General features: G+C 36.3%; 1 protein-coding gene across 2 annotated transcripts in view; it reads right to left on the bottom strand.

Annotated features, from left to right (window-relative positions):
- Nucleotides 1-355: 355 nt before the first annotated feature.
- LOC127866175 (uncharacterized) overlaps nt 356-25,726 on the bottom strand; it is a 60,296-nt gene continuing 34,925 nt past the window's right edge. Inside the window, exons 6-11 of one of the 2 annotated variants that reach the window (XM_052406596.1) lie at nt 24,330-24,627; nt 23,533-23,657; nt 10,617-10,788; nt 5,879-6,663; nt 5,304-5,323; nt 356-1,703 (exon numbers count right to left, since the gene is read on the bottom strand). In XM_052406596.1, coding sequence (XP_052262556.1) covers nt 5,319-5,323; nt 5,879-6,663; nt 10,617-10,788; nt 23,533-23,657; nt 24,330-24,627 — 1,385 coding nt within the window. In that variant the 3' untranslated portion in view covers nt 356-1,703; nt 5,304-5,318. The remainder of the gene's footprint in view (nt 1,704-5,303; nt 5,324-5,878; nt 6,664-10,616; nt 10,789-23,532; nt 23,658-24,329; nt 24,628-25,726) is intronic. The other variant, XM_052406595.1, reaches the window with a different exon arrangement.

Here is a 25,726-nt window from a genome sequence, read left to right as displayed (position 1 = left end):
CCTTGAGAAAATCTATTATTAGCCATAGTGACCTTGACCTCATCAAAAGGTAGAGGTCTATGCAAGGTACCTACATGCCAAATATGTAAGAGATCGGTAAAATATTGAAGGCGCTATGAGAAACTGTAACAAAATTGTGACGGAAAAATCTATTATTACCCTCAGTGACCTTGACCCCATAAACCTCAAACATCATCAAAAGGTAGAGGTCCATGCAAGGTACCTACATGCCAAATATGTAAGAGATCGGTAAAATATTGAAGGCGCTATGAGAAACAGTAAATAAAGTGTGACGGAAGTATAAAGTAAGGAACCCCAAACTGGCAACTATATGCTCCCCATGTATATATATATATATATATATATATATATGGGGAGCATAAAAACACAATAAAAAACATTGAAAATATGCCCTTAAGCACATCAAGTTAATTACCAGTACTGGTACTCTGTCAAAATTGCATGCACAGAAGATGTTATATAAAATGCTTAGCAAATAGCAATAGCTCCATAAAAAATCATGCAAATCATAACCTAGCAATATAGACTGTAGCTCTTGCATATTATAATGCTGAAATAGTTTGGAGAAAATAACATGCAAAATGCAAGAGTTTCACACATATGAATGACAAATGCACACACAGACAGACAGAATGACGCCTACAATTTCTGTATCCTTATGCATTTGGATAATAATTACAGTTGCACGGTTATTAACAAACACAAGTATCATTACATACATTAAATTATATACATGAATGCACACACATTGAAGCTGAACTGTGTTCTTTTGAACTATCTACATTCAAATTACCAGCATGTTGTCCTCGACAGGTTTCCTTAACTGTCATTATACATGAAATATTTACAACTGTTTGATACATTTTTGTATTTGAATATACTGATACGTCAAAGTTGCTTCCAAAAAATTAATTCAATGTGTTATTCTCTTGTTGAATCTCAAATATTGAAATGAGCATAAGCCCTGAAATTCTCATGTTGATTTGGGCTTGATCAGATTCATTGATTTATATAAGTAGGCTTGTAATGTGTTTTTGCTTTTAAACATTTAATAAACACAATTGGGCTTGCTTGGTCAAACTGCTTGCATTGGTTCCTTTGGCAAGTAGTTCCTAGCGTTTTTGATGTAAACGCTTAGTAAAGTTTGTTATCAAATCTTTCATGATTTAGTCTTTCATTGAAAATGCATTCCTTTTCACAAGCTGTACACTTTGACAATCTATATTTATAACTCAGTTGAACTAAATGTACCGTAACAAAGTTCAGCTCTACTTCAAAATATGGTCAATCACTATAAAAGAAACATGAAATAAGTTTTTAAGGTACTAACATTGCAAACAAAATGTTATCAAGTATAAGTTCCAATAATGTGACACTTTTAACATACTAACCCTCAAAGGAGATATATAACAATTAAAAGCCTCACAATATTAAAAAAATCTTTAATGACAAATCAGAACAAATAATCTTAAAAAATAACAAATGTATTTGACATCATGCTGTATGACATTGAAAATGACTGCAATTTGATTTAAAGTTGCGATATTTCAATGCAGTCGAATGTATGTGTGGGGGACTCTAGTAGACAGGTGTGCCATCCACATCCAGGTACAGTCCATTATCGAGATCAGGATCGGCCACAGGCTTTACCAGGCTTGTACTGGCATCACCTGCACCATGCACTAAAACAACAGATGAAATATCTCTCGTTACATATGGCAACGTTGTAGTTGAAAAACATAAAACACAGATGAAATGTGATTTTAACATGTCATCATGTGTTACAAATACAATGGCTTTAGTAGCTACTAATAATCCATAACCTATAATTTGTGTCTGTAATTAAATAGTTCTTAAAACAAGAGATTGCCAAGCAATATTGTCCCCTACCTGTGAAACTCCACCATTGTCAGTAATTAAAAAAATGAATATTTGTTGCCATAGCAACCAGAATTCTTGACGTAGGAACGAAATGAAATAACGTGCAAACTCTCCATATTACCATCTATCCATGTTTCAAGTTTCATGAAAAAATATGAAGAACTTTTTAAGTTATCGCAGGATCCAGAAAAGTGTGACGGACTGACAGACTGACACACGGAGTGCAAACCATATGTCCCCTCCGATTTCACCGTAAGGGGACAATAAAGCACATATGATCTTAATTTGAAAACCTCATCATAGGTTCTGAAAAAAAGGTTTGTTGTAACAAAAATAAACCATAGGTGATTGCAGTGGACATGGGCTTTTACACTTTATGACAATACACTATTATGTAAAATGCATATTTATGTCTTACATAATAACAGATAAGGAAGCTTAAAAAAACAACATGAAAAACAACATATTGTTACTGAGCTAAACACATTTATAATACAGGTAAACGTGAACATATTTTCTTACATAATTCATAAGTCAGTAAAAACATTAAAGAATAACTGTGTAGCTAGCTAGGCATGACATTCAATTTCAAACACCAGAACATGAATAGGACAATTTACTAAGTTGCAATCATACATTTTGACCATTGTCATTCAAAAAAAGATCTTAACAAGGTTTGTCACAGAATGTTAAGTATGCCTCCAAAGTACATGCATATGCCATGGATGAACACACCAACCCAATCACTAATCACAGGCTGCACCAACACCACCACTTACCCAAGGACAGACAGACTCAACAAACAACCTAACGTAGCTCATTATTTAGGATCACCAAAGCACTTAAGGTACAGGGTGCTGCAAGGACAGACAGACCCACCAAACAACCTAACGTAGCTCATTATTTAGGATCACCAAAGCACTTAAGGTACAGGGTGCTGCAAGGACAGACAGACCCACCAAACAACCTAACGTAGCTCATTATTTAGGATCACCAAAGCACTTAAGGTACAGGGTGCTGCAAGGACAGACAGACCCACCAAACAACCTAACGTAGCTCATTATTTAGGATCACCAAAGCACTTAAGGTACAGGGTGCTGCAAGGACAGACAGACCCACCAAACAACCTAACGTAGCTCATTATTTAGGATCACCAAAGCACTTAAGGTACAGGGTGCTGCAAGGACAGACAGACCCACCAAACAACCTAACGTAGCTCATTATTTAGGATCACCAAAGCACTTAAGGTACAGGGTGCTGCTAGGAAGCTGTTAGGTGGAAAGCCAGGCAAGTCTTTTCACATTATCTAATACTCGTAATTTGTCTCTGAAATTTCTTAGTCTGACAATACATGTAGTAATAAAGGTTTTTCAATTAGGTTTAGTGACTTTATTTTAGTTTGTCATTGAATATTTGCCTAACTGGCGGTTGCAACAACAAATAAAACCAATCCACTGATCAGACAATATGATTTGTAACATGTAAACAATCTTTTCAACATTAAATGCCTGTTTACATTTGTTTATGCCCACACTTCATTGAAAAGAGTCAAATTAGCACTAAAAATTAGGTACGTTCAAATGTTTGTCAGACACTCCTACAAGAAACCACATTGGCTGATAAAGGCATTGTTAGAGCAATTCATCTTCTTGGCTACTAGATGAGAGAATGTCATGGACAAATGAGGTTACTGGTACATTAGTCGGAATTGTTGTTATGAGAACTTTCACCAAAGACACTTTATTTAAATACTTCTTAGACTAGAACTTATTACAGTAATTATGAATACCCCCCCCACATCATAAGTAGTAATATTAGCAATTTTGTTGTAACAATTAGCAAGAGATGTGTTTGGCAGAAACACTATGTCCCCTTCTGCACTGCTTTGATTTTTTTTTTATCATTTGGCAGGTTCAGAAAATTATCTCTTTTTAAAGCTTATTACTTCCCTTGGATTTGTTTTTTTGACCTTTGACCTTGAAGGATGACCTTGACCTTGATCTTTTCACCACTCAAAATGTGCAGCTCCATGAGATACACATGCATGCCAAATATGAAGTTGCTATCTTCAATATTGCAAAAGTTATGGCAAAATGTTTTAGTTGGAGCAAAAAAACAAACAAACAAACAAACTAAACCAACCAACCAACCGACAGGGCAAAAACAATATGTCCCCAACTAAAGTGGTGGGGGACATAAAAATTGGACCCTAGGGCATGGTCAGTTTTAACATATTTTGAACAACAATTGTAGATTACCACAATACATAATAATATGCATACCAAATTTTAAACCCTTAGATATTGTGGTTTCATTTGTAAAAAGAAAAGTTATTCTGCTTTAAACATGGTGCCTATACCACATGACTTTATAAACACAAATATATGGCACGAGTTGTCATTTTATTTCATACATTTTTTTATTAAACAAGTTCAGGAATTGTGTTGTTATTGGCAAATTTCCTGGACGTGTTTGATAAATTATGATATGAAATGACAATGTGTACTAGATCATTTTTATCACATTCTTTTACATGAGCAAAGTAAATAAACATTTACGCAAATGTTATAATAAATCCTTTAAGTTTCTTTCATTACGTCACATCATTTAACGTCGCAACGTCATTTCATCAAAATAAGGGAATGCAATAGGTCACTTGAACAAAACCTAGCCAATTAAATTCTCAAAAAGAGTATAACACAAGTAAAAGATAAAAATCTTTGTAATGATTATTACAATACATGGGAAACAAGGTATAGCATGTGATAAATATATTTAAGTTTTCATGTAGACGGATATGACATCGAGCATTTCTGGTTTATTAAATTATAATATTGTGTATTAATGCCATATGACAGGTATCTCCTAAGTTTATACAAATATATGTACATAATTATGCATGTATTAAAAATTTGTTTTCACTTATAACCATGAAGAGAAAAAGGTCATCTAATCTCTTGCTAAACACAACCAATCTTAGAAAGAAAAGAAATTTAGATGACTATAAAACAGTCCAAAATGTTATTCACCAAACAAGCCCACCCCAAGAAGTCAACCTCGATGCAAAAACTTAGAAAACAATTGTTTCAAGACAAAGTGGGACATGATGGGGATTGCACAAATATGTTTAGTGGTGATGCAGAAATCAGCATGCCAGAAATTCAAAGTCTAGAATACATGATAATTTACACATGTAATATATCAGTTCTTAGGGACAAATCATTCCGTGCAGGGTTAAACAAAACTTTGTTCACCTTTCTCAAAGAATTTAGCAATTTCCACCAGACAATTAAGCTCTGCGTTTGTTTGCAGATGTTGTGAAGTGGTTTTTATGCAAGCAAACATCCAAAAACAGCCAAGCTAAAAATTATAAGTAGCAGTGTAACAAAAAATAAAATTACCGGCTGAGTGACTGATTATTCTGCAACAATAAAAGTCAACTTAATTTAACCATACATAAGATAAAACAAATAAATAATTCCATTCTCAGAAATACCTAAAACATTCGTCATCTTACGTACATGACAAACGTTAAGTTTCAAACAAAAGGTGGCATAATTTGGAAAAGTAAAATATAATTTAGTATGCAAGCATATGAACTTCTCAACTTACTGTGTGCACAAAAGTATACGGGACACCGATAATGCTACCAGCACCACTGGCCATATCAAGGAACCCCTTAATGTCAACTACATGTATATAAACTACACAAACACTGACAAACAATGGCTCTATGTGTTGTTTTTTTTTTTTTCAATAAATAATAAATTCTTATTCACACAAACTTTAAATCAAAGCAGTATTTCAGCCCTCAGAATATGCAACTAAAACTGTCTGAAGACCACGCAAAAATTCCAGAAAAGTGAATTAAAGACTTTAGGTCTTTTATATTGTCTGTAAAAGAAAATAAACTCAATGTCAAATATAATCTTTAAACTTAACGTCTATTTAACAAGATAACAAATGTTAAGTTTACCTGGTAATGGTCCAGGTTTGTGCACAACTATACATGAGGGTTGCCTTTCCTGGGGATTGAAAGCAGTGTAAACATCAACCTTAAGTTGTCCCCCTTGTGGAGCACAAGCCGGCACGACGTCGGAGCGGAACACCACTCCATCTGTGGGCAGCACCTCTATGACACAAAAACATTCATGCTGCCGATTCTCAGTCAGGAAGTTCTCAAGAACTGCACGCATGTATGGCTTGAACTGTACAATACTTCGGTCAACTTTGCGCAGAATCAGCACCTTCACAACATCTGTAGCTAGACCTTGAGATGCGGTCTGCAGATGAAATTCAATTTCTCTCGCAACTGGTGAAATTTTAGGAGCCTTATTGAGGCACAGAGTAGTTTCCACTGGGTATGAAGAGAGCTCACAGCTCTTCTTTTTCAGCTGAGGCTTCAGCCATTCCAATAAAATTTGAGTTTCCTGATTTGGACTTGTAGATGGAGATTTCTTTTGAGGATGCTGGCAGAACACAGTGCTGGAAGTCCAACGAAACACATTTACAGCACTCCAAATTTCATGTTGTGCAATGAAAGCTGATGTGAGGGTAAGAATTAAGCAGTATGCATTATCAGGGTCAGGGAAAAGACGACACACTTCCCTTTCATACTTGCAGTTGACTTTATCACAAAGACTAAAAAGCTGCTTATAAATGTTGTCACCAATAAGTAAAGAATGCATGGATATCATTGAGTCATATTGAAAAACATTTGTATCTTCGAACACGTTCCTTATTCCTGCACTGTCTTGCTTGCTGAAAGATAAAAAATAGCAGCACATTAGAAAGGAGGGAAAGAACATTTAAAATAGCTTATTTGTACAACATCAACATTAATTTATACACAGTTAATATGTTGCATCTTTCTTGTACACATGCCAAACATAAAACATGCATGAAAATTTAACACCTGATTTATCTACTAGACTGAAGTAAAACAGACAAGTTTTTTCACAACAGCTGTAAATATCATTTTCATAAAAATGACTAAATGATTTAAACAAGAGGGCCTGAAAGGCCCAAAGTCGCTCACCTGAGATAACAAGATATTATTGGGACAAATCTTCTGACCAAGTTTCATTAAGATCGGAAAATAAATGTGGCCTCTAGAGTGTTAACAAGGTTTTACTGTAGCCATATAAGGAAAAATACCCCGCCCCCTGGCAGCCATGTTTTTCAACCAACTGGCATAATTTTTGCACTTGTCCAAGATATTATCGGGATGAATCTTCTGAACAAGTTTCATGAAGATCAGACAGTAAATGTGGCCTCTAGAGTGTTAACAAGATTTTACTAAAGCCATATAAGGAAAAATGCCCCGCCCCTTGGAAGCCATGTTTTTCAAGCAAACATAATTATTTTCAAACTCATCCAAGATATCATTAAGACCAATCTTCTGACCAAATTTCATGAAGATTTGACAATGAATATGGTCTCCAGAGTGTTAACAAGGTTTTACTATAGCCATATATAGCCATATAAGGAAAAATACCCCGCCCCTGGTGGCCATGTTTTTAAAGCAACCAAAACCATTTTCGAACTCATCCAAGATATCATTGGGACAAATCTTCTTACCAAGTTTCATGATGATCGGAAAATAAATGTGACCTCTAGAGTGTTAACAAAGTTTTACTATAGCCATATAAGGAAAAATGCCCCGCCCCCGTGGTGGCCATGTTTTTCAACCAACCGGAACATTTTTGAACTCATCCAAGATATTATTGGGATGAATCTTTTGACCGAGTTTCATGAAGATAGGACTATAAATGTGGCCTCTAGAGTGTTAACAAGATTTTACTATCGCCATATATAGATATAAGGAAAAATGCCCCGCCCCTTGGCAGCCATGTTTTTCAAGCAAACTTTATAATTTCCGAACGCATCCAAGATATCATTGAGACCAATCTTCTGACAAATTGCATGAAGATTGGACAATGAATATGGCCTCGAGAGTGTCAACAAGGTTTTACTATAGCCATTTATAGCCATATAATCAAAAATGCCCCGCACCTGGTGGCCATGTTTTTTAAGCAAACAAAACCATTTTCCAACTCATCCAAGACATCATTTGGACAAATCTTCTAACCAAGTTTCATGATGATCGGAAAATAAATGTGACCTATAGAGTGTTAACAAGGTTTTACTATAGCTATATAAGGAAAAATGCCCCGCCCCCGTGGTGGAAATGTTTTTCAACCAACCGGCATCATTTTTGAACTCGTCCAAGATATTATTGGGATGAATCTTTTGACCAAGTTTTCATGAAGATTGGACTATAAATGTGGCCTCTATAGTGTTAACAAGATTTTACTTTAGCCATATATAGCCATATCAGGAAAAATGACCCGCCCCTTGGCAGCCATGTTTTTCAAGCAAACTTTATCATTTTTGAAGTCATCCAAGATATCAATAAGAGAAATCTTCTGACCTAGTTTCATAATGATCAGAAAATAAATGTGGCCTCTAGAGTGTTAACAAGGTTTTACCATAGCCATATAAGGAAAAATGCCCCGCCCTGTGGCGGCCATGTTTTTCAACCAACCAGCATCGTTTTGCGAACTCGTCCAAGATATTATTGGGATAAATCTTCTGACCAAGTTTCATGAAAATCAGACAATAAATGTGGCCTCTAGAGTGTTAACAAGATTTTACTATAGCTACATATAGCCATATAAGGAAAAATGCCCCGCCCCTTGGCAGCCATGTTTTTCAAGCCAACGTAACCATTTTCGAACTCATCCAAGATATCATTGAGACCAATCTTCTGACCAAATTTCATGAATATTGGACAATAAATGTCGCCTTTAGAGAGTTAACAAGGCAAATGTTGACGCCGCACAACGCATGACGGACAAAATGCCATCGCAAAAGCTCACCATGAGCATGTTGTGCTCAGGTTAGCTACGAATCATGATTAACAAAGTATACATGTGTGTTTGTAAGATTTTTTACTCAAATCTCTTGGATAAATGAATAGATTAAATAATATTGTTAACCCTTTGCATGCTGGGAAATTTGTCGTCTGCTAAAATGTCGTCTGCAGAATTTCTAAAATTAGCATTTTCTTCGATTTTTTTCAAAGAATACTATCAGAATAGCAAACAGTTTGGATCCTGATGAGACGCCACGTTCTGTGGCGTCTCATATGGATCCAAACTGTTTGCAAAGGCCTTTAAAATTCAGCTCCAGCGCTTTAAGGGTTAAGATGAAACTAATATTACAATACAGTCAGTAAATGACAACATTCTTCCATTTTAAATTTACACCGTGGAATTCAGAAAATTCAAATGAAACAAGGGCTGTTTGTAAAACATGCATGCCCCCCATATGGGCTCTCTGTTGTAGTGACAGCCATTGTGTGAATATGTTTTTTGTCACTGTGACCTTGACCTTTGACCTAGTGACATGAAAATCATTAGGGGTCATCTGCGAGTCATGATCAATGTACCTATGAAGTTTCATGGTCCTAGCCATAAGCGTTCTTGAGTTATCATCTGAAAACCATTTAACTATTTCGGGTCACCATGACTTTGACCTTTGACCTAGTTCAGTTATCATCCGGAAACCATTTTACTGTTTCGGGTCACCGTGACCTTTACCTTTGACCCAGTGACCTGAAAATCAATAGGGGTCATCTTGGAGTCATGATCAATGTATCTATCAAGTTTCATGATCCTAGGCATAAGCATTCTTGAGTTTTCATCCGGAAACCATTTTACTATTTCGGGTCACAATGACCTTGACCTTTGACCTAGTGACCTCGAAATCAATAGGGGTCATCTGCGAGTCATGATCAATGTACCTATGAAGTTTCATGATCATAGCCATAAGCGTTCTTGAGTTATCATCCGGAAACCATTTTACTATTTCGGGTCACCGTGACCTTGACCTTTGATATAGTGACCTGAAAATCAATAGGGGTCAACTGCGAGTCATGATCAATCTACCTATAAAGTTTCATGATCCTAGGCATAAGCGTTCTTCAGTAATCATCCGGAAATCATTTTACTATTTCGGGTCACTGTGACCTTGACCTTTGACCTAGTTACCTGAAAATCAATAGGGGTCATCTGCGAGTCATGATCAATGTACATATGAAGTTTCATGATCCTAGGCATAAGCGTTCTTGAGTTATCATCCAGAAACCATTTTACTATTTTGGGTCACCGTGACCTTGACCTTTGACCTAGTGTCCTGAAAATCAATAGGGGTCATCTGCCAGTCATTATCAACCTACATATGAAGTTTCATGATCCTAGGCATAAGCGTTCTTGAGTTATCATCTGGAATTCATTTTACTATTTCGGGTCACCGTGACCTTGACCTTTGACCTAGTGACCTGAAAATCGATAGGGTCATCTGCCATAAGCGTTCTTGAGTTATCATCCGGAAACCATTTTACTATTTCGGGTCACCGTGACCTTGACCTTTGACCTAGTGACCTCAAAATCAATAGGGGTCATCTGCGAGTCATGATCAATGTACCTATGAAGTCTCATGATCCTAGGCCTAAGCGTTCTTGAGTTATCATCCGGAAACCATCTGGTGGACTGACATACGGACCGACATGAGCAAAACAATATACCCCCTCTTCTTTGAAGGAGGGAATCAAAAAAAAAAAATCATATAAATAGATATATCCTTCTTGACCTATTTTTGGCATTGACCACCCATACAATTAAGCAATGACAAATAGACAATCAACCCACCTTAGCCTACTGGCCAAGTTAAACATGACATATGGCATGTGTTTAGAAGCCAGGCCAGTACTGATATTTTTTCTGGGCCAGACAAGATATGAATCCTCAACACAGCCTGCTTTCGCGCACAATGACTTTATATCGATCCCTTCTAGTTTGCTTGGAATCACTACATTATACCCTACAAAATGACATAAATAGCACAAATCAATTTTGTATTGATAGAAGAAAAACAGTTCAAATCAGATAAAATATATAACAACATGCATATATATATATATACAATTATTTAATCTTAAAGTGTACAGCTTCTATACTTCCATCAGTATAATCACGTATAACATAAACTATTACTTCATACTAATGAAGTTCATTGTTCTAACAACATATGCACAGTCCGTCGGGAGCTTCTCTGTCCCCCAACGACATAATGAAACCTTGAATGACTTTATGGCAAACAGGGTTGCTGCTGACCAGTCTGCATGTTTGAGAAGGCTGGCCTGGACCTTTGCTGGCATCATATGGCATAAGACCCACTTGCGCATGATACAGTTTGCATCATTATAACGATATCCACCCTACTACATTGTACCAACATGTACATTTATTTAAAAGGTATCCATTTTAATGCTTTTAACATGTACACGTTAATGCAGTGTACAATCATTCCTATATTGACAAGAGTTATTGTTCTTAATAAGTAATCTCACTTCCATATATAAATACAAAGTGTTGCTGAAACTGTTCTGGAACTCTCAGTACCAACTATCAATACATAAATACCTTTATATTAAACCAAACAATAGATGTATTCACTGGAAAGTTCAGTGTAATGGCAGAAATGTTTGGTTTAAAAAATGACATAGAATGTCGTCTCCTGGTCCATGTTGTATATTTAAAGCAAGTAATCTAATATGCAGTTTTTTCATAAACTGTGGGTTAACACATTGTGTATTTTATATAATCAGTTTCTTAGCAAAAATAATACACAGAGCATAAAAGATTTCCTAAAAAAAATCAAATTAGTTATGTAACCAAAACATCATAGAAAAAACACAGATCCATATATATGAACAAGGGTCAAAATTGTCACAAAACCAGGTTTTCAATTTGAAAAAAAAGTCTGATAAAGGGATTCAATTCAAAATGTGCATTGTTACCCCCCTTGTGTAAGATTCAATCTAATTTTACTCATGGCGACCTTGATTTTAATTTGAAAAACAAGGGCTGTTTGTAAAACATGCAGTCCGTCCATATGGGCTGTCAGTTGTAGTGGCAGCCATTGTGTGAATACGTTTTTGTAACTGTGACCTTGACCTTTGACCTAGTGACCTGAAAATCAATAGGGGTCATCTGCCAGTCATGATCAATGTACCTCTGAAATTTCATGATCCTAGGCATAAGCATTCTTGAGTTATCATCCTGAAACCATTTTACTGTTTCGAGTCACTGTGACCTTTATCTACCTATGAAGTTTCATGATTCTTGCCATTAGCGTTCTTGAGTTATCATCCGGAAGTCATTTTACTTCTTCAAGTCACTGTGACCTTGACTTTTGACCTAGTGACCTGAAAATCAATAGGGGTCATCTGCGAGTCATGATCAATGTACCTGTCAAGTTTCGTGATCCTAGGCGTAAGCGTTCTTGACTTATCATCCGGAAACATTTTTACTGTTTCGGGTCACCATGACCTTGAGCTTTGACCTAGTGACCTGGAAAGCAATAGGGGTCATCTGCGAATCATGATCAATGTACCTATGAAGTTTCATGATCCTATGCCTAAGCGTTCTTGAGTTATCATCCGGAAACCATTTTACTATTTCAGGTCACCGTTACCTTGACCTTTGACCTAGTGATCTGAAAATCAATAGGGGTCATGTGCAAGTCATGATCAATGTACCTATGAAGTTTCATGATCCTAGGCCTAAGCGTTCTTGAGTTATCATCCAGAAACCATCTGGTGGATGGACATACGGACATACATACGCACAGACGGACGGACCAACATGAGCAAAACAATATACCCCCTCTTCTTCGAAGGGGGACATAAAAAAAGTCTGATAAAGGGAGACCAACTCAAAATGGGCATTGTTACTGATTGTTCAAAGTTACCCTACTTGTTTCAAAATCAATCTATTTTTAGTTGTGGCAACCTTGACAGTGGAGATATTGATGTAATTCTTTCACACGACAGACCGTCCAATGATAGTGAACAAATGTGCGAAATGATTTTAAAATCTCACAATGAATGAGATAGTTATGGCCCGTACAAGCTCATTCGTGGCCATTTTTTACTTTTGAACTCAAAGTGTGACCTTGACTTTGGAGATATTGGCGTCATTCTTTTGCGCGACACACCGTCTAATGATGGTCAACAAATGTGCCAAATGATTTTAATACCTCACAATGAGCGACAAAGTCATGGCCCGGACAAGCTTGTTCCGCCAGCCTGCCAGCTCGCCAGCCGCCATTTGCCAATCTAATAACCAGTTTTTTCCTTTGGAAAACCTGGTTAAAAACACTGCTTAGTGATTTAAAAAAAGAAGAATTGTTGAGGTATCACAAATACAGTCCAACCTGACTTCGCAGCCACCTGAGAACAATGCTCCCTGCCTTGACAGTCAGTCTAGATCCCCCCCCCCCCAATGATGATCCTGCTATATTACATCTGAGAATAACGGTCATCTGTCTATAGCGGCCAATGGTCAGTATAGTTCACTCCCATAGCCATTCTTCACCAGTGTATAGCGGTTAAGAGTCAGTTGTTTTGAGGTGCGAAAAATAACCATATAAATCAATCTGAAATGTTCTCTTTTATCACTGACGCGGCCACAGTCCATGCAATAGACTTTGAACGTGACAAAATCAATTGATCTTCATCACTGATAAGGTGTCAACAATATCAATTAGCAAGCCAGTGTTGTTATTAGCAGACAATACAAGGATTTATGTTCGTAAATTGTGGCTAAACATACATTGAATTTCAACTGTTGTTACAACATTTTGGGTATTATGCAAGTGGATTTTTTCCTAGCATTACTACCAACTGACCAACCACCTTAAAAGTGGCCACATGAGAACAATGGTCACCTGTCTACAGTGGTCACTTGGACCATTTCCCTCAACTGAATGCTGTTCAAAGGTTGGACTGTATACTCCTAAGTAAAACTTGTGACCTCAAAAGTGAGGCCAGTTTTGACCAGAGGGAAATTATGTGAACAAGAGCTGTGTTTGTGAAACACAATGCTCCCTACTGCACTTATAATACAATATAGGGTATCAAACAAACATACTTCATAAATAAATGTACATTTCTTGTAATTTCAATCACATTACTTTTAATAAGCAATTTTGTATAAAATAATGGTGTTTATTTTCATATTGTCACACACAATATTGTTAGGACAACTCTTGATAGTCAGATTTACTACATAACATATTTTACTAGCTTACTAACAAATTTCCTAGGGTATGATATGACAACGAGTGATAGATCTTTTTTAATACATGCTTTTAAATAAGCAAAATAAATAAATATTTACGCAAACATAATGATTAATCCCCAATGTTGTTTACATTTCGTGACGTCATTTGACGCTGCAACATCATTTCAATAATATACATGTAACAAAATGCGATTGGTCAATAAACAGAAACTAAGCCAATGAAAACGCCTAAAAAGTATATTACACATGTGTAAGATAACAAGAGGGCCTGAAAGGCCCAAAGTCGCTCACCTGAGATAACAAGATATTATTGGGACAAATCTTCTGGTTTCATGAAGATCCGAAAATAAATGTGGCCTCTAGAGTGTTAACAAGGTTTTACTAAAGCCATATAAGGAAAAATGCCCCGCCCCCTGGCAGCCATGTTTTTCAACCAACCGGCATAATTTTTTAAATCGTCCACGATATTATCAGGATGAATCTTCTGACCAAGTTTCATGAAGATAGGAGAGTAAATGTGGCCTCTAGAGTGTTAACAAGATTTTACTATAGCCATATAAGGCAAAATGCCCTGCCCCTTTGAAGCCATGTTTTTCAAGCAAAAGCAAACATAATTATTTTCGAACTCATCAATGATATCATTGAGACCAATCTTCTGACCAAATTTCATGAAGATTGGACAATGAATGTGGCCTCGAGAGTGTTAACAAGGATTTACTATAGCCATATAAGGAAAATTGCCCCGCCCATGGTGGCCATGTTTTTAAAGCAACCAAAACCATTTTCGAATTCATCCAAGATATCATTGGGACAAATCTTCTTACCAAGTTTCATGATGATCGGAAAATAAATGTGACCTCTAGAGTGTTAACAAGGTTTTACTATAGCCATATAAGGAAAAATGCCTCGCCCCTGTAATGGCCATGTTTTTCAATCAACCGGCATCATTTTTGAACTCGTCCAAGATATTATTGGGATGAATCTTCTGACCGAGTTTCATGACGATCGGACAATAAATGTGGCCTCACGAGTGTTAACACAGTGATTTTTTTCCTTCTTTGGACGGGTCCGGTAAACGGACTCGTTCCCAATGACCTATGGACTCGTTCCCAAAATGAACCAAGCCTGGTCCAATTTCCAAACAAAAGGGTCTGAAAGGCCCAAAGTTGCTCATCTGAGATTACAAGATATTATTGGGAAAAATCTTCTGACCAAGTTTCATGAAGATCGGAAAATACATGTGGCCTCTTGGGTGTTAACAAGGTTTTACTATAGCCATATAAGGAAAAATGCCCCGCCCCCTGGTGGCCATGTTTTTCAACCAACAGGCATTTTTGAACTCGTCCAAGATATTATCGGGATGAATCTTCTGACCAAGTTTCATGAAGATTGGACAATAAATGTGGCCTCTAGAGTGTTAATAGGATTTTACTATAGCCATATATAGCCATATAAGGAAAAATGCCCTGCCCCTTGGCAGCCATGACTCAGTGCTCCAGCTAGGCCTAAATTGAAGAGCGCCCCGCCCTGCCCTCCCGAACCTCCTCCCTGCCCTTCCTAGGGCCCCCCCTGCCCTTAAAAAAACAAGAGGCCCCAAAGGGCCCTGGGTCGCTCACCTGAGAGACTTAGATGGAAAGAAACAAAGATTAAAACTCTTCAGCAATTATTTTAAGTTATTAGTATGACAAGACTGACTTTAAAAATAAGGTGTTCCAAAGTATTCACAATAGGCCTATATAGAAAATTACCCCACCCATCCTGGTGGCCATGTTTTTAATACCCAGATTTTTTTTAAATATATATACATTTGTATAAGGAAAATGCTTCTTACAAACATATAGAGAAAACTGCCACATCCCCTGGCGGCAATATTTTTCCACTGATCACGACCATTTTCAAACTAATCCGACATATCCATAAAACCAATGCTTTGACAAAGTTTCATAATGATTGGCCAAAAAATGTGACTTTGAGTGTTCACAGGCTCTTTCAGTATACCGGTAATCTAAATATAAGGAAAATGACCCTCCCCCCCTGGCGGTCATGTTACAAGATGAATCAAAACCATTTTTGAACTCAACCGTTGTATCCAGGAAACAAGGGTTGTTAACGTTGTTTTGTGAAAAGAAAAGGTTTGCTGTTTCGGCAGATATATATGATATATGCGTTATCAGTAGTTTTGTGTGTTAATTTTTTTTAAATAGACATTTGTTACCCGTTGCGACAAAGCTATTATTTTGGATAAAAGTAATATGAGGACAGTAATTTAATAATGAGGATCAGCAAAAGAAAATGGAAATACATTTTTCAACAAATTGTTGTCCAAATTTGAGATCATGAGATAAGCATCTCAGCATCTTATAGGTGATGACTGTTTACAATCTGTTTAGCAAGAACACTTTTAGATACTGAAAACAACCGTATTGTTCTAGAGATTGTGTTTTTGTAAAATAGTTTTTGCATAATTAAATAAAATATGTTGAATTGTTATCATATATCAAAGTCAGTTATAAACAAGAGATGTGTTTGTTAGAAACACAATGCCCCCTATTGCGCTGCTTTGAAGCCATATACCAGGGTTTTTAACCTTTGACCTTGAAGGATGACATTGACCTTGACCTTTCATCACTCAAAATGTGCAGCTCCATGAGATACACATGCATGCCGAGTATCAAGTTGCTATCTTCAATATTGCAAAAGTTACCAAGGTTTAAGTTTTAGCTTAAAGTTTTGAGACAGAATGACAGACAGACAGAATGACAGACAGACAGGCCAAAAACAATATACCCCCGATCATTCGATCCGGGGGCATAAAAAGTAAATGCGTATGAGAATATGTACAGCTACTAGGAATTCAACATTGATCTTCATTTATAGTACAAAACATCACTTGATCTTTCTTATAGTTATAAATGTGTTCAAATATAGAAGTAAACACACACAAGACATTTGAAAATGTATCTTTTTTTTTTAAATCAAAACAACTATCAAACTATTTGTTATTTAAATGCACAAAAAATCTGTAGCATAAATACATTATTTTTGCAAAAACAAATGCAAATCAACTTTTCTTCAAACAGCTGTTTCTGCTTCTTAAAAGATGTGATAAGTTGTTGTTGTTTTACTACCAAATTGTTCACATTTTTGACAAATTGTTTTAAAACAACTGGAACAATTTTAGGACTCACCTTGCATTGATATTTCCAATTGAAACAACAATAAAATCACAAATCTTTCATAATCACACACAAACAACTGACTAACTGAAAATTATAGGGGTAAAACATTTCAAGTTGTAATGTCTTATCTATCTTATGAATGGTTTCCATCTGACATCAACACATAGGTCTTTGATGAAAGTGCCCAGTTAATTGGGGTCAATTTCCAGGAGTGTTACAAAATTACCACCTGGCAACAATGCAAGCACAGGTATAAATGAGTTTTATATAGAGTAGCCTAGGAAAGATTCATATGTAACACTTCTTGCTGTTTTATTGGTTTTACCACTATGTTAAATTTCTACAAAGATATAGATAACAATCATAAGTAATGGCAATAATTAATTTGAGTAATGCAATAATTATAATTAGATATTTGGGTTGTGGTTAATGTTTCAGAATCCATTATCAGTATCATCATCATCATCATCATCATCATCATCATCATCATCATCATCATCATTCTCATCATCATCCGCATCATCATCATTGTGCACTAACATCCGCATTACAACTCCAGTGTTAACATGGTTTTAATATAGTCAGGGTTCGACAAATTCACTCGCCCGCTCGTAATTACAAGTAGAAATCGGCTCAGGACGAGTTAATATTCCGGCAGCGCTCGTCCTGCAGGGCGAGTGGCATTTCTGACCGAAAAGATCTTAATTTCAAGTTTTAACACATCTTTACCAAACAAAACAACGTTTAATCGGCGATTTAAAATTAACCATATGTTGATTTCTCCACACTGCTCCACAAGCGCTGATACTGGTATGTTCTGTGAATGTATCTTTTACAGTACAGTATACGGTCTTTTAATACTGCTAAAAAAATCATCACATCTTTAGATTGAAAGAGTGGCAATTGGCAAGTTTAAATGGACAAAAATGACAAAGAGAAAACTGCCTTTTGTACACACAGAGGCTTGTTTGAGTTTAACAAAATGCCTTTTGGACTCTCCAATGCTCCTAAATTGTAATCATTATGATTGTGACTATGAGGACAAAATGAAAACAAAAAAGTAAAAAAGTGTGTTAAAACAGTTTATAAGCTTTATTGAAGCTCGTGAGTTAACAGTTCTATATGAAAACCAATAGAAAATCACAATAAAACATATTAGTTCTGATTTATTGCAGTTTTTGAATAAATTGCAGGGCAAGTACATATTTCAGCAGGGCAAGTGAAAATTCTAAGCTACTCGCCCTGCAGGGCAAGTTGCTGAAAACAATTTTGTCGACCCCTGATAGTCATATTATGAAAACTGCCGCTACCCTGGCGGCCATGTTTTTCAACAAACCGTAACCATTTTCAAACTCAGCCAAGCTATCAATACAAGTCTTGGCATTAATTTTTTTAAGGCACTAGATCGGTGGGGCTACCAGCTTGGAAATTTCACTAGCCTGAATAAATTTTAAAAAGCCCGAATTAAAGTTTAAATTCTGTTACATTTGTAACTATGTATTGAAGAAACATAGAACAATGAAGATTGAACAAATAAACACTTGATTCTGTTTTTATTCACAGTTAATGTTTGACAAAAAACTTTACACAAGGTCTCCAGACATCTCCATTCCATCATGGACATTATCTGAATCACCGACATCCAGGTCTGACATGTCAGGTAAGCTCTTACAGGCAGCCTGAAAAAAATAATGTTATAACATGATACAAATGTTCCACACAAATATCTGAATAAAGTAAATGCACTGTCAAACTAACAATAATACCTGTGCATTAGAAGAACAAGAAGGCAACTTTTCAGCCTCAACTTCTGAGTCTTCTTAATCTAAAACGACATGTGCAACAGTAGTGCATTGCCTAAGCCTCATCTGGTTTGTCACCGATTGTACCAGCATCTCAAATGCAGTATGGTACAGTCGATTGATGTATAGCGGATTTTAGTAACGGATAGGTTAAACGTTTTTTGCAAAATACTTTTATTTATGTTAAGATTTATAGTTTTTTATGAATTGAATACAAAAAGCCTATCATTGTTAAGTTGATTCATGTTTTTGTTGACGTGTGTCTATGTTTAAAACTGTTCCTTTTTTCGAAAGCAAAACAAGGTCACGTTATGTACGCCCCGTTTTGTGACGACAGGAAAAGTGCAGACTAATGGTTTCTTGAATTTTGCAGATTTTGTTTGGTTAACATAATGTTCATTGATGTAATATTTTAGTATTATGTGTCCTTTACAAAAGTAAGAATGCTCAGAAACCAAATTGATGCGCACCATATAAAACAAGCATGAAAGCTGCAACTCGAATTTAGTGAATAACGGACATGTGGTGACCCATATTAAGGAATGTGGGGATTGTCTAAAAATAAATATAAACTCAATTGAAGTTGTCCAAGATCCAATACACATGTGGTTAGCATGTGGCTATGATATTCATTAGTGAAAACATCATTTTTAATGAAAAATAATCAAATTATAACGAAAAATCGATGTCTCTGAAAACATATTTTTCACTATCAAATCTATATATTTAACAAAATATGCAACTCAAAATGACGCGAATATAGGGTGCATCGCTTTGAACGGCCATTACTTTATCAAGTGTGAAGTGATTTCCATGAACTTGGTCTTATTAAACGCAGAAAAGAATTTCCTTTCTGGAAATGTACATATATTGCAATTATTTTTTTACAAATGTTGTGTCAAATTTCAAGAAATAACACAATACACATGTAATCCGATAAAGACCTAAGCGATCCGGTAATGGCTGAATCAGTGTACCATAAAATTCGCGCTATAAACAAATAATATTTTTTTGGAAATATAAAACCGCTGGCATGTTTCAATAGAAAAGACATGTGTCTATCTAGGTTTAATGGTTTAATTACTGAATGCATGGTGTTTACTTTGAAATGAGACTCGAAGTCCTTAGCTATCCATTATACACCAATCAACTGTACATATTTTAATTTACTGTCAGGATCCTCGACATACAAACTGTATCTGTTAAAACTATAATTGTAAGTTAATGCATGATATGTAATTGCATGTTTTTCCCCCATTATGTATGAAATGCACTTACCAGCCAGTCAGCAATGCAGGCTCAGAATCAAATTCCTCAATACTTGGAGTCATCAAAACGAAGCTAAGACCGATTATTTTTCCATTACGGTTGCTATGATCATTTTACTGGACTGTTCAGATTTTTTTGTTGCTACCTTCATTCTAATTTTGCGGTTGATGTTTTATCAATGCACCCTCAAAAACCACAGAAAAGACATTACAATAAATTAATCGCCGCGAGTTCTCCACCCAGTAATAATAATAGTTTAATTTAATAAGCGTTCATATGAAGCTATTCGAACTTGTTACTAAGTTCGGACACAAAAAAAAGCACTCGACTGATCGGGCTACCGACTTTGAATTTTCACTCGACCGACGCAAAAATCAATCGACTCAGTCGACGGTCGAGTGGGTTACGTCCAAGACTGCAATACAAATGTTACTTCTAGAGTGTTAACAAGGTTTCACAATAGCCATATAAGCAAAGCTGCCCCGCCCACTGCCGGCCATATTTTTCAACAGACCAAAACCATTTTCAAACTCAGCCTAGCTATCATATAAACAAATGTTCAGACCAAGTTTCATGAAGATTGGACAATAAATGTGACAAGAGTGTTAACAAGGTTTAACTATAGCCATATAAGCAAAACTGCCCTGCTCCCTGGCGGCCATGTTTTTATACCGATCCAAACCATTTTCAAACTCAACCGTCGTATCCAAGAAACAAATGTTCTGACCAAATTTCATGAAGATTGGACCAAAAATGTGACTTCAAGAGCGTTCACATGTTTTCACTATATACATATAGAGAAAACTGCCCCGCCCCCCCTGGCGGCCATGTTTTTTCACCGATCTGGACCATTCTCGAACTCGTCCGAGATATCAATTAAACCAATGTTTTGATTAAGTTTCATGATGATTGGGCAAAAATTGTGACTTCTAGAGTGTTTACAAGGTTTATCTATAGCCATATAAGGAATACTGCCCCGCCCCCTGGTGGCCATGTTTTTCAAAGGACCGAAACCATTTTTGAACTCAACCAATATATCATTAAGACAAACATTTTGACAAAGTTACATGAAGATTGAGCATCAAATGTGACTTCTAGTGTTCACAAGGTTTTTCTTTTTTTTGACCCAGTGACCTAGTTTCTGACCCAGCATGACCCAGTTTCAAACTCGGTCGAGGTATTATTGGGACAAATGTTCTGACCAAATTTCATGAAGATCGGACAATAAATGTGGCCTCTAGAGTGTTCACAAGGCAAATGTTGACGACAGGCGCACTACGCACAACAGACAAAATGCGACCACAAAAGCTCACCATGAAGATTGGACCAAAAATGTGACTTCTAGAGCGTTCACATGTTTTCACTATATACATATAGAGAAAACTGCCCCGCCCCCCCTGGCGGTGAGCTAACAAAAAAAAATAAAAAAATCTTTTTTTCTTTTTTAACATATGATGATTAATATATCTCTTATTAAAATACATTGTTATCAATTTTTTCATTATTGTAGACATTTTATTTGAATTGTTTTATAATAATGGGAATAATATATTCTAACATTTATTGATAACATATAAATTAACATGCCAGAGGAAGCATTCCAAAAACGCCCGCGCGCTCGAAAGTGCCCTTTTGACAGAAAACTGCGCGTCCAAAGTGCCCTTTTGACAAAAAAGCCCCCCCTGCCCTTTTCAAATCCTAGCTGGAGCACTGATCATGTTCTTCAAGCAAAGGTTACGATTTTCGAACTCATCCAAGATATCATTTGGACAAATCTTCTGACCAAGTTTCATGAAGATTGGAAAATAAATGTGGCCTCTAGAGTGTTAACAAGGTTTTACTATAGCAATATAAGAAAAAAATGCCCCGCCCCCTGGCGGCCATGTTTTTCAACCAAGCAGCGTCATTTTCGTACTCGTCCAAGATATTATTGGAATGAATCTTCTGAACAAGTTTTATGAAGATAAAACAATAAATGTGGCCTCTAGAGTGTTCAAAAGATTTTACTATAGCCATATAAGGAAAAATGCCCCGCCAATTGGCAGCCATGTTTTTCAAGCAAACGTAACAATTTTCGAACTCATACAAGATATCATTGAGACCAATCTTCTGACCAAATTTCATGAAGATTGGACGCTAAATGTGGCCTCTATAGAGTTAAAAAGGCAAAAGTTGACGCCGCACACAACGGACGATGGACAAAAGGCGATCACAAAAGCTCACCATGAGCACGTTGTGCTCAGGTGAGCTAAAAATAGATCGCTGATGGAACAAAAAAAAAGCTTACTCACATTAAGTATTCTCTTACAGCATACGCGTTTATTTTTATTTCTTCAAAACAGACAGAAATCAAACAACATTTTACTATGCAGAAGTATGTTGACAAAATATTTCAGAAAAAGTACCATATTTTCCCCTTAAAATCAGTCTTAAAGCCACATACCGGTAAATACTCAAAATCATACGAAAATGTAACAAAATGCTTGTTTTTATTTTTTGTGTGACAATATATTCCATGTGAATTTCAGGCAACAATATAAGAACATTCACGCATGAACTGGGGATTAGCTTCAGGAGCTGCCTGAAGCCAGTCGCGCATGTGCTCATTAATGTTTGGAAATTGTTGCGGGAAAATTCACATGGAATAAATTGTCACACACAAAAAATAAAACAATTATTTTGCATCTTGTTAAATCTATGTTACCATACCACATTTAGCGTCAAAATGTTGGCTGTAGCTGCTAGGAACACCGATTTTTAATGGTTTAACTTTATTCTTCAGTAATTTTTTATGAAATATTAGTTGATTTTGAGTTTTAAATGGCCATCATTGGCAACTTATGAGCCTTATCTACTTTGCATAGAATGAATCATTTGTTGGAGTTGAATACATGGTGTGGAGTAATTAATATACCCTTTTTATAACAGAGAAACATATGAAGTTACAAAACCAAAGAAATTGCTAGTGTTTTATCCAGATGTAATCAGCACATATGCTGCATCCTTACTGGCATTAAAAAAAAAGTTACTGATCAGCCCCCATAACCTTTCTCAAGCCATTGGCACCTCAAGCACATTTATTTATTGAATATTAATTTAAATGAATAAATTTACTAAATAATATATATGCCCTTTTTAGCAGTCACCACTCATGAAATGCCTTAATTAAAGTAAAGCAGCATGCACATCTGACTTTCTGGATTAGACACTAAATTGCTATGAACATACTGTCTCCAGCCATGGTGGTGCTGGTGATTACTTCAGTATCCGAGGAGCCTGCTGAGATGACTGGCTCATTACTGGAGTTGAAGTCCTCTGTGAGCTCATCGTCATTGCTAGATGTCTTGCAGATACTGCATGCACAAAACATGACTGAGGACATCAGAATCTGTCTCTACTTACATTCACTATGAAGACTTCATCACAATATTTTGGCTTGTTTAGGTCATTTTCATAAAAATTGAATAACAACAAAATTATCATGCATTGTTGCACATTTCAGTCCATGCTGAGGCAAAAGGTATTTCACTTTTTAAAAATTGAAGAATTTATTAATAACCAAGTAAGTAAAACAATAAAGTAGCTTGCCATATCAATAACTAATGCCCTTTTTACCTTTATTACTTGTGTTAAATTTTTAAATGCTGCTCACTTTCCAGCCATATCAGAAAGAAAGTTACTAGAGTTAATTTCTTATTTATATTAGCTCTTTATCTCAACTTTACTTGCTGCAAATTTTCTTAGTAGGATGACCTAATTACAGCTCCACTAAGAAAATTCACAGCAAGTATAGTTGACATATAAAGCAAAGTTTAATGCTATCTCTTTCTTACTGATATGTCTGAAAAGTCAGCATCATTTAAAAAGTAAACAAAAGTAATAAAGGGTATGATAAATACCTGACCAGGCATGGATGTCGACATCTTTACTATCAAATGATTACCAACTGTGTATAATCATGAACAAGGTTGGCTAATTTTAAACAACACAGAAGGTTCAAAGCAAAAAATTTACCACAGACTTACCTTTCTTCCTTGTCTTCCTTCTTTTTTTTCCTCAGCAGCTCAGAGTACTGCTCTTGTGTTTGGGTGATAACTTCAGCAGCAGTCATGGGCGAGCTGTGGGTGATAACTTCAGCAGCAGTCATGGGCGAGCTGTAGGTCTCAATGTGTTTATCTGAGTCGTGATCAGAATCCTTCGAGCCCGAGACTCGCTGCTTTTTGCTGACCGGTTCATCTTCAGAGTCTGAGCTCTTGGAGTTGCTTTTGCCTACACCGTTGTCTTCTTCATCACTAGACTGGTTTCTGCCAACAATGTCGTCCGCTGCAACAGGAATACCTCAATGAGCAATTGTCACCAACATGATCAATTACACTCACCCCTTTAAACACTTTGTGCAAACATAACTCAAGAGAAGTTAATCGAGCATGAAATCAGCATCCTCAACATCTACAGTTGATGCTGATGAGGTCTTTCAATTTAAAAAACTATAACACTACGTCTAGCTCGATTTCTGCCTAAAACACAGTCCCACAGTAGATTATTTTTCGTCAGCGTAGACAATCACCGCGGCCTGGGTGTGGTCCCATCGTGATGGATCGCGGGTGACAGTGGGTGAGCATCGCAGACGTTATAGAGAAATCAATCTCACGGTGGACCACTGTTGCCATGGTGGTTCGCGGTTATTACAGGTAAATGTTAAGTTTCTGCATGAAGTTTTACTTAAGGCCAGCATTTTTTTATTATTTGTTTTACAGGAGCGCCCGACCCAATGTTTTGACAAATACAAATATAAAAAAAAGTCACTTTCATTTTTTTTATTTTCATTTCAGCCGCCGACCTGGTATTTTATCCAAAACTAGAAAAAAAATGCGCAGATTGCCGAAAAAGTTGTTCAAAATTTGTTTATAAAACGGGTTGTTTTGTTGTGCAAAGTCGACTTGTAAAGCGTCAGCCATTTCATTGGCTATTGCAGCCAATAACACACGCTATTAGCCAATCGGTGAGTATTTAACAAATGATTTTCATATTGCATTTCCGAAATGGCGGACATTAACAACAACGAGACAAATGTAGCATATTTTAAAATCAAATTAATTTAAAACGGAGCAGAAACAATTTCAATATGAAACAAGGGACAAAATTGTCACAAAACCAGGTTTTCATTGTGAAAAAAAATCTGATAAAGGGAGACAACTCAAACTGAATTTTTGAAATGAACAAACAAAATTAACCCCCTTTGTAAGTTTGTTTTAAAATAGATCTATTTTTAGTCGTGGCGACCTTGACATTGAAGATATTGACGTGATTCTTTCGTGCGACACACCGTCCCATGATGGTGAACAAATGTGCCAAATGATTTTAAAATCTCATAATGAATGACATAGTTATAGCCCAGACAAGCTCATTTATGGCTATTTTT

Source organism: Dreissena polymorpha, chromosome 2, assembly GCF_020536995.1.
Source record: "Dreissena polymorpha isolate Duluth1 chromosome 2, UMN_Dpol_1.0, whole genome shotgun sequence".
NCBI classification, from domain to species: domain Eukaryota; kingdom Metazoa; phylum Mollusca; class Bivalvia; order Myida; family Dreissenidae; genus Dreissena; species Dreissena polymorpha.
Note: the sequence above shows the minus strand (reverse complement) of the source record. Positions and strands in the feature narration are given on the sequence as shown.